The sequence below is a fragment of the Neophocaena asiaeorientalis genome, unplaced genomic scaffold (genome assembly GCF_003031525.2).
Source record: "Neophocaena asiaeorientalis asiaeorientalis breed wild unplaced genomic scaffold, Neophocaena_asiaeorientalis_V1.1 scaffold591, whole genome shotgun sequence".
In the NCBI taxonomy this organism is placed as follows: domain Eukaryota; kingdom Metazoa; phylum Chordata; class Mammalia; order Artiodactyla; family Phocoenidae; genus Neophocaena; species Neophocaena asiaeorientalis.
In genome coordinates, this window is record NW_020173494.1 from 2120087 (window position 1) to 2130694 (window position 10608).

At 49.2% G+C, this 10608-nt stretch overlaps 1 protein-coding gene across 1 annotated transcript in view; it reads right to left on the reverse strand.

Annotated features, from left to right (window-relative positions):
* NOX5 (NADPH oxidase 5) overlaps nt 1–10382 on the reverse strand; it is a 33822-nt gene extending 23440 nt beyond the window's left edge. Inside the window, 8 exon segments of the mRNA XM_024747521.1 lie at nt 212–346; nt 510–665; nt 2196–2419; nt 3353–3562; nt 8209–8372; nt 9973; nt 10023–10145; nt 10313–10382. Coding sequence (XP_024603289.1) covers nt 212–346; nt 510–665; nt 2196–2419; nt 3353–3562; nt 8209–8372; nt 9973; nt 10023–10145; nt 10313–10341 — 1042 coding nt within the window. The 5' untranslated portion in view covers nt 10342–10382.
* Nucleotides 10383–10608: the final 226 nt, after the last annotated feature.

The window sequence follows — 10608 nt, forward strand, 5'->3', positions numbered from 1 at the left end:
CTGGTGGCGCAGTGGTTGAGAGTCCACCTGCCGATGCAGGGGACACGGGTTCGTGCTCCGGTCTGGGAAGATCCCACATGCCGCGGAGCGGCTGGGCCCGTGAGCCATGGCCGCTGAGCCTGCGCGTCCGGAGCCTGTGCTCTGCAACGGGAGGCGCCACAGCAGTGAGAGGCCTGCGTACCGCAAAAAAAATAAGTAAATAAATAAAAACAGATGAGAAGCAGCAGTAGCAGCAGGGCCACACGGGTCACGGAGGCCAAGCCGTGGACCTAGCCAATGCCAGGTCTCGTGGTGAGCAGCAGTTCCCAAAACTGGAAGGGGCTGGCCTTGGACTGAGCCCGGAGTGCTGGAGACGAGCACAAGACAAGCTCTGCCCACTGCGCTTTCCCTTTGGGGTTCCCACCCCTCCCCCTTCTCTGCCCATCGGGCCGGCAGGACACACAGGGGCAGGATAACCGAGTGGTTTGTGGAAAGCCCAGGTGCCCACCCCCCAGCCCCAGGCTACTCACCGAAGTTCACCACATGGGCCACAGTGTGGACGAGGGAGAGCCCGACCACCACGTAGCCCATAAGCTGGTGGAACTGGAGGTTGTGGCGCAGCGGCAGGACCTGAGCCAGCCACGTGGCCCACAGTCACGTGAGGCAGCGCCTAAGCATCAGCACCGGGCCGGGCAAAGCGGTAGAGAGCCCCACCTGGCTCGCTCTCCGCCCTGTCCTCTGCTCCCCAGCAGCTGTTTCCCTACCCTGAGCCTGTTGTGCTTCTTAAACGGGGCCCTGTCACCACCCCCCCTGCCCCCAAGCATCCGCTGCTCCCCTAGGTCCAAAGCTGGGGGTCTGCAAAGTAGGATCTCCAGAATTGGTGAAGAAAAATTGTTACCAGAATACCTGGTAACAGAATGTCTGCTGGTATCACTTTTATCTCAACACGTGGGAAGCACATAAGCTTTTACTAATATTTAGTATCTGTGTAGACATGGTGCCCTCATTTAGTCATATGTCAGACTGGCACCATGTCACATGTGGTTCTCGAGATGTCCTGGGGGCAGATGGGGCTTTTCAAGGGGTTTATGATGAAGGTCCCCTCACTTGCTCGTTTACTTCAATGTATTCATGCATGCCCTGATACGTGGATTTGCAGATTACATTAACTGCTTTTAAGTAAGCTAACCATCCCTCAGCAGGGACAAGTAGCTTAAAAAGATTCCCTACAGAGAAAATAAAGACTGAAAATAGTGTTAATAAGGCAAGAGCAAGTGACCACAAAAATGAGTCACATGTCTCCCACCCCTGGTGTGAATTCTTTGTAGCCAGTTATGAGGTTATAAATAAAACCCACTCTAATAAGAAGCTGATATTGTCAGGAGGAGTATTTGGACTAGAGATGTGCAGCCCTGATCATTAAGAATGAACCTTGGGACTTCCTTCGCGGTCCAGTGGTTAAGACTTCGCCTTCCAATGCAAGGGGTGCGGGTTCGATCCCTGGTCGGGGAGCTAAGAACCCAAATGCCTCACGGCCAAAAAACCAAAACATAAAACAGAAGCAATCTTGTAAAACATTCAGTAAAGACTTTAAAAAATGGTCCACATCGAGAAAATCTTAAAAAAAGAAAGAAAAGGATGAAGCTTGCCTTATAGTTATATTGTGCCATAAACCTACTGGCTAATGATAATAGGGCATGCATATAATTATAAGTAGGTGAGCATATACTGGGTAACTGGGAGGGGTTTTTGTTTTCTGTTTATTTTTGTTGCGTTTTATTTCATTCCACTTGCCAAAGTGTGTCATCAAATACACTTGGAGACGTCAGTCTCTGATCCCCAGGATCACATCCTGGCATTCATAGGCCTCTGGAAGTATTCTCTTTCTGGTCAGAGCTCTGCACAGGAGCCAGCCCACCTCCTCTGGGCCCACCATAGGATTATTGTGAGGATGAGATGGAAAGTGCTTAGCACTGTGACTTGTACATAGTAGCACACAAAAATGCCAGCTATGTTATTTACCTGCTGTGTGACTATGGACAGCTCACTGCCCCCTCTGAGCCTCAGTCCCCACCACTGAGTGTTGGCCCAGTTGACTTGTAAGATGCCATCCTACCCTGACACTGCAGGTGTCCACGTGTGGGTCCTTTTGTCTAAGAGGAGCCTACATCAGTCCCCCACCCGCTTCGCTGCGTCGTGCCCGCAGAAACCTACCGCGATGAAGCTGCAGTCAAAGTTGAGGCATTTGCCGCAGCCTTTGGCCACCATGACACTGGCGCCGAGGGGCCGGTGCACACTAGCTGCCAGGGCAAAGAGCAGCACGTGGAGGCCCACGTAGGCGGCCAGGTGGCTGTGGTGGTTGTGCCAGTAGGCAGAGGTCAGCTGGCGAGGACGGTGTCGGGGCGGCCCGGCGGCGCAAGGAGTCAGCCAGTGGGCAGCACTGTGAGAGAGGGCTCCACTCAGAAGGCCGCAGTGTGGCGGGGACCACCAGAGTCTGAACCTAGAGACCCCATTCCCTCTGCGGCCCACTAACTCTCAGGGAGCCTTGTGGCAAACAGGCCAGCTTTCTTTTACACCTGGAAACAGAGAGGTCAAGTGACTTGCTTACAGTCACACAGCTAGGTGGAACTGGGATGAATCTCTGGTCTTTCGGATGCCACACGCACGACATTTTTTTTTAGCTACCTCTCCTTACCTCCCAACTGGGGGCAGGGCGGGAGAGGTAATCGAAAAGGATGGAAGAATCTGAGACATTTTGTGATAACCCACAAGAAAGTTAATACACAAAAAGAATGAACTACAAAACTGGCACTGTTCAGAGCTTGGAGTCAGACAAACTTGGGTCTGTTGTTACACCCTTTTTATATTATTTTCTCCACAGCGCTTATCAAATTTGTATTTATCTAGTTATGTACTTGTTTACTGGTATCAATTACCTGTCCCTCAGTCTGGAACGTAGCCCCAGCAGAGCTCTGCCATTACTAAGAACAAGACTTGGTACATAGTAGCTGCTCAACGAAGTTGAATAAATAACTGTCTTTGCTAACTATCTGTGTGATCCTAGGCGTGTTACCTCAGGTGAAGTAACTTTAATGTCCTTTTGTAACTTCATTCCTTTTGAAACGTTAATTTCCTTTTCCATGCTATGCACTGGTATATTTGTAAAAATGCCCAGCACTTAATATTGTGAGTTGATTCGAAAGAAACACTATAGAAAATGGACACATGACAACAGCTGCCCTGCAGTACAGACCTTTGTCCCCAAGAGAAAGCAGGCAAAGAGGGGAGGGGCTGGGCGGGGCTTAAGGCCACACTTCGCACCTGGTGTCTAATCCCAGCACTGGCAGTGCCCCTGCACGAGATAGGGCGGTACCTGATGGTCAGATTCTCCATAACCCCGGGGAAGCGCCGCAGCTCGTCTGGAAGCTCATCGAAGGTGATGGCGCCGCTGCAGTCCTTGTCCGCCAACTTGAAGAGCGCCAGAGTCAGCTGGTCCAGCTTCTCCTCGGGCAGCGAGATGGCGCTCTCACGCAGGCACGACAGCAGCACGATGCGCAGCTCATCACGTTGATGGAGCCGCTCCCTGGCCCGAGTGAGGATGACGCCGAGTGGGGCCCTGCCCCCAGACCTCGCTCTGTACTTGCAGACTCGCCCTGCCTTGCACAACCATTGCATCAGTGGTTCGTTCACCTTCATCTTTCTGCCAACCAACTCTCTTTAGGAGCATAGACCAGGCAATCGAAGGACATATGGCACCTTCCGCTCACAAACCTTCCATGGCTCCCTATTGCCAAGCTCAACAGAGGTGAACATCTCCCTAAGCATGGAGAATCTTTGGACTCAGTGCATGCCTTCCTCCAGAATCTGCAGCCTCCTCTCTAAGTACCACTCAACTTCCAAGATCATCTGCCCAGCTAAGTACCACTCAACTTCCAAGATCATCTGCCCAGAAGATACACTTGCTTACCTAATCTATAAGGAGCTACGTGCCCAGAGCTTCAATTACCCAGAGGCAAATTGTATATGAGGTGATGGTGAAGAAGTTCCCTGTTGTTCCCCGACTTGTAGCAAACTTTGCTCATCCATGTTGTCCTGAGAGGCTGCAGCTGGGCCCTCAAGTCCAGCCTTGTGGCCTTATGTGAACATGAGTGGCTAAGAGTGACATGAAAAGGAAGCCAGAAGTACTGTCGACCCTCCGAAAGGTTGCGTTCTGCATCCGTGGATTCCACCCGCGGTTGGTTGAATTGGCGGATGTGGAACCCACGGATACCGAGGGCCGACTGTATGACTCCATTTTATCTACGGGACTTGAGCATACACGGATTTTGGTATCCACTGGGGTCCTGAAACCAATCGGAGAAACTACTGTACCAACTGAGATGAGATTTGGGGCACTTTTTTTTCCTGTATATATTTTCATTCTTCATGAGCAGCAGGACTTGTGATTAGTGATTTCTGGGCCTGTTTTGGATATAGACACACCTGAGTTAGCAACATGCTTCTGCCCCTTACTGTGTGATGGTGGGCTATTGCACCTTACTTTGCTCATCTCTAAAATTCCTCCCTTTCAGAGTTGGTTCAAGGATAATAGAGCACTTAATGCACTTAATGCAGTATATGGAAGACGGTAGCTGCATATAAATGAAAAGTCTTATTGGTACTGTGATCATCACTTGGGCCAAAGTCAAAGTCTGTAATCACGTACAGAGTCTAATATGCCACTCTCCAGCCATACCTCCCGTCCTTCAGTTTTCCTAGTCAAGAGCCAGCATGAAGCATACTTTAAAGAAAACCTTAGCAAAGCTCTGCCAAGAAACTCATGCACCCTGGACCAACTTGCTTCCTATTGCACTCTTCAGGGTCCGTGTAGCCCCCAGGAGTGGTCTGAGACTTAGCCCATTTGAAATGACCTATGGGAGGCCTTTTCTTACTACTGACATTCTACTGGATGAGGACATAAACCAGGCCCTGAGATATACTATTAATCTAGGACAAGTTCAGAAGGCAATCCAGGACTATGCCCACAAGACACTGCCAGCTCCCACTAAAAATACAGAGGAAGGAGCAGTTCCTTCACAAATAAACCCCGGGGATCAAGTTCTTCTTAAAACCTGGAAAGAGGGGGTCCCCCCAAGACCACCTATTGCACAGGATGGGTTGAAGCCTTCGCCACCCAATCTGAAAGGGCTATGGAAGTCTTTAAGTCCCTTTTAAAAGAAATACTTCCTCGGTTTGGACTTCCAAAGTCCCTGCAGAGTGATAACAGGCCCTCTTTTTATAGCCAGAATCACACAAGGGTTCACAAAGGCCTGTGGGCGCTCGGACCGCATCCAGAGCACCCATCCCTCCCCACCCCCTTCACACCCTCTCACCCATTCAGCTTTATACCCTCCTTAGCCAATTTCAAGTCCAGGGTTCTCCTTCAGAATTATTGCTGTGTACATTTTTATTCCTTATCCCTCTGTCCCTCCATTACACTGACCCTAAAAATATCTCATCCCTAGGTGGATTCCAGCTACCTGTTTTCTCCTTTGCTGCACCAGGGCAGCTAAGTGAACATTGCTGAAGAAAAGCACCTAAGAGAGCAGGAAGTGTCTGATCCCAGCCATGGCAAGGCCTTCAACTTGCCCGCAGTCCTCTCATGCTTCTCTAGCATGGTCGCAGTCCTGCTGTCTGCCGAGACCACTTCTCACCTCCATGCCCATCTAGTCCCTGCCTGGCTCTCAGAGAAAACTGGAACCCCTGGAAGCGAGTGCCCTCTAGTTCCTGCCTTGAAACTACAAACCTCCTCTCACCTGCTGTCTCCTTCCCCACCTCTGTCTGCAAGGAGGAGGTGAGTGTGCTGCTTCCTCCTGTCACAGGCCAACCTCTCCATCTGAGGTTGTTGATAAGCCCCAGGTGTGGGCCAAGCTTGGTGGTCAGAAAGCAGTCAGTGAAGAGGGTCCCATGGAGATTGGGGTGGGGTCTGAGGAAGATGCTCCGGAAGCAGGTACAGTCAATTGCCCATGTAGTGGTGGTGGTGTGGGTCAACTTGGGAAGTGGGCTCCAAGAATGAGGTCTGGCTAGACTGTCAGGCGGGAATGGGAAGTAGAGAAACCCCATAGGCCAGAGGGCCTTGCCCAGGAGCAGATCTGCAGCTGGGTTGAGTTTTCAGGATGCAAATCCAGCCCTGTGACTCCCCTGCTCAATGCTCTTCAATGGCTCCCCATTGCTCGTTGTACTGAGACTCCAAACCATGGCCCCCGGGGCCTGCCCCGTCTGGCCTCACCAACTACCCCAGCCTCATTGGGTGCCTTTTTCCCACTTCAGCCTCCCTTCCTTTGATGATTCTGGGTCTTTAGACACCCTTTAAGCCACAAAGTTGTCAAAGAATGAAGGTCACTGCAGTGTCACTTACAATGCCAAAAAACGGAGTGGGGAATAATGAAATTCTCCCTTTTGGAAATGGGGTTTGAGTAAATAGTAATAAATAACAGCTGACACCTGTAAAGGTGGTACCCCGAACTAGGCACTTTCCTGAGTTTACATAAGTTAACTAATTTAATCCTCCTAGCAACCTCATGAGTATGTGCTATTATGATGGTCACTATTTTTATGTGACACGTGAAGAAATTAAAGCAGGGAGAAGTTAAGTAACTTGCCCAGGGTCACATGATTAATTCCTGGTGGAGCTGAGATTTGAACCTGGGTAACCTGGCCTCAGAATCAGAGACCTTAGAGTATATACTAGATGATTCTATTTATTTGAAATTCTAGAAATGGTACGGTCATAGAAAGTGGTGGAGTGGGAGGCATTGATAGCAAAAGGGGAGGGAACGTTTTAGTCTAATAAATACGTTTTCTTTCTTGATTGCAGTGGTTGTGGTTTATACAGATGTACGAATTTGTCAAAGCTCATTGAACTCAATTCTTAAAATATTGTATTAAATATTTCAATAAAGTTAATTTTACAAAAAAAAAAAAGAAAAGAATCAGAGACCTTAACCATTAGGCTGTGCTACATGGAACACAGGACACAGACGTACAGTGGGATACGATGCAGCCACTACAGATGAGGCTATAACAACATTGAGTTACCACTTCACACCCATTGGGATGGCTATGATCAAAAAAACAGAAAATAACAAGTGTTGGGTAAATTGGAACCCTTATGCATTGCTGGTGTGAATGTAAAACGGCATAACCACTGCGGAAAAAGAGTATGGCAGTTCCTCAAAAAAAAAGAATTGCCCTGTGATCCAGTAATTCCACTTCTGGGTATATGCCCCAAAGAATTGAAAGCAGCGTCTTGAAGAGATATTCGTACACCCATGTTTATAGCAGCATTATTCATAATAGCTGAGAGATGGAAGCAACCCAAGTGTCCACTGAAAAATGAATGGATAAACAAAATGTGTTACATACATACGATGGATAATATTCAGTCTTAAAAAAGAATGAAAGCCTGTCATATGGTACAACATGGGTGAGCCTTGAGAACATTATGCTAAGTGAAATAAGCTAGTTGCAAAAGGACAGCTGTTATGTAATTTCACTTAGATAATTTACCTACAGTAGTCAACTTCTTGGAGGAGGGGGAATAGGGAGTTATGATTAGTTGGTACAGTGTCAGTTTGGAAAAATGAAAAAGTTCTGGAGATGGATAGTGGTGATGGTTGCCCAAGAATGTGGATTTACTTGATGCTTCTGAACTCTACACTTAAAAATTGGTTAAAGTGGTAAATTTAATGTTATGTATATTTTACTACAATAAAAATGATATTATAAAGCAATACAGTCTTACATGAACAATTGGTTATATTGTTTAGTCAAAAAAAGCAGTGTATATAGTATAATCCCATTTTGTTTTCTGAAAAAAGTGGATGGTGAGTATATGCCATCAGAAGACAGTATAGAAAAATGTTATGGGTGATTTTTGTCATAGTGGGCTATTATGATGATTATTAAAAAGCAACAAAACAATTTCTTTTTGTAAACATATAAAAGAACAAAGGAAAGTTCTGGCTTCTGCTGAGTTGAATCAAGGGCATTTGTCTCCCTGCCAGGGACCCACCTTCTCCCCCAACAAAAGGGAAGCAGAGACCAGAGACAGGGCAGGGAACCCACAGAGAGACAGAGAGAGAGAGCTGTCAGCCTCACCTGGAGAAAACAGCCCCATGCTGGGTAGTCACTGAGATAGGCTGATTCCCTTTGTCCCCACTACTGAGTCCTGCCCCTGCCCCACCTCACAAAGGACCCTTACCGTCAACATCATGCACCTGGAAGAGGAATTGGAGTTTGTCTCTGGGACTGCCGTGGATGAGCAGGGTCCACGCCTCCTGCAGGTTCTGAAGCGTGATGGTGCCACTTCCATCTGAGTCAAACAGAATGAAGAATCTCTTGGCAAAGAAGGACTGTGACCAGAAGGGGGCGGGAGATGGGCACAAGTATGGCCACAGGGCCCAGGCTTTCTATTCATTCACTGCATCTGCGTGTGTGTGTGTGTGTGTGTGTGTGTGTGTGTGTGTACACACCGTGGGGTGGGAATCAGGGAGGACCCAGGTGCCTGAACACAGTGTGTGACCTGCCCACGAGGCCACACCAGGGGGCAGTGTCCGTGGCTCATCTGGCCAGCTGAGAGCAAGTTCGGGGTCTGGTGAAAGAACTGTTCAGCTGTAGCAAGGATGGGCTTGTGTCTGGGCCTCTGGCCCCCTTCTGGCCCCCGGGCCTGGTAATTTGCATAGGCTGTCCGTCCCCACAGTCCATCGCCCCCATCAGCCTTGCAGTCCAGACCTCTGGTGGCCCCTTACTCAACATGGGAAAAGGGTCAGATCGAGGGTCCCTCAAAGGCTCCTCCCAGGTCCTGTCTCATTCCCCTTGGGGTCACCCCAAGGGATAGTGAAGCCAGGAAGGACTTAGAAAATAGATACCACTTGAGTACCTGTGTCTTTGCCTTTACCTGTTGTTTGGGCTGCCTACAGCCTACATTTAAGTGTTCTTAACGTAGACTTGCTCTGAACAGCACCCGTTCTCAATTGCCGATTTACTCACTCCATTCATCATTCATTCATTCATTCAACAATCATGTCTGTGCAGCCTCTGCTTGCCAGGTCTGGTGTTGGGCTCTGGAAACACAGAAATTAAGAAAACAGGCTGGGTCAGTGTCACAGATATGCCAGGCCCGGAGGCTCCCCTTGAGGCAGGGAGAGGAGTCTAAGGGCTTTGGTGTCTGACCTCAGTTCACAAGCAGGAAGTCTACTATGGGCAGTCCAACCCTGCCTTGGCTTCACTCTTTTTCCCCTCGGCCCCTCGAGTAAGGCCTTTATCACTCTCTACCATCCCAAATGGCCTTTATCTTAAGATATTTTACAGCCCCTGTTAGGCAGAAGATCTTTCTTTCCTTCCCCATATTGACTATGAAAGGAGGCAGAGCATTTAGAGTTCTAAGTAGTATCTCTGTTACCAGCAAATGAGGGGCTCTCCCATCAAAATAGGGGCATTCAAATGCTCACTGGCTTGCACCCATCGAGGACACAGGTCACCATGAGATGCCAGCCCAGAGGACACCTGGGGCGAGACTCACTCCTTCCGCCTCTCAGCTAACGTCTCCGCTGTTTGTCGGGCATGCAGGCTGTCATGGGGATGGGCAGAGGACCTATGAAACCAAGAGAGAGGACTGGGGATGGCGTGGCAGTGCAAATGGGCCTTTAATGGATACAAATCATGGAAAAGATTATTTTGTGGCAGGCACTTAAGTCATAGCATCACCTTTGCCCGCGAGGCTAGCAGTAACTGTGAGGGCAATAATGTTTCTTAAGATTTGACAAGCTACTGATTTCCAACTTCACGTGTTGTTTGGAAGACCCCAGGAGGCCATGGCTACCATGAGGGATGGAAGGAGCAGAGACAGAAACATCCTCTGGCCCTGCTTAGAAGTGGAGCCTCAAGCCCAGAGAAACCCGGGGAGCAACGTTTCCCTCCTTGTGAGGTACTGTGTCCTGCAAAGCAGATTACTCTTCCTCTATAAAATATGAGTGCGGGGTCCCCACCTCTGGAGTGGACACTCTTTCACGTTCAGGGCTCTTTTGAGCTCTTGCAGGTTGATTTCCCTGTCTTCTCCCGCAGTGGTCTCAAACTGGTGTGTCACCCACTGAAGCCACTTGGCGTCCTCCTCGGCACTCATGGTGCTGGCAGACAAAGGAGACAGGTTTGTCGGTTTGGGGTGGCCAAGGACTCAGGAGGACTCATGATGGCCCCAGGACTTCTGTCTTCCCCCAATTAGGGCCTCGGACCTCCCACGGGGTTGAACCAGCTTCAGGGCGGGAGCAGTGCTTCCCCACAGCTGCTTCTTTACATCTCTAAGTCCCCGTTTCTTCCTTCCATCTGGCATTGGCCGGCCCAGGCTTAAGTCTCTTTAGCTTCTGGAATGACAGGGCCCCAGTGAGACAGACCCCAGACTGTGGTCAGAGAATGGCCCGCTCCACGGGTGCTATTAACATGGTGACAGTGACTGTCCCACCTCACATTTCCATGGCTCTTTACTGTTTTCAAAATCCTTCCCACGCACTATTTCCTCTGGTCTCTGTTACCAAATGTAAAATACTCAACTTCTCTGAGCCTATTTCCTTCCTATGACATTTTACAGAGAGG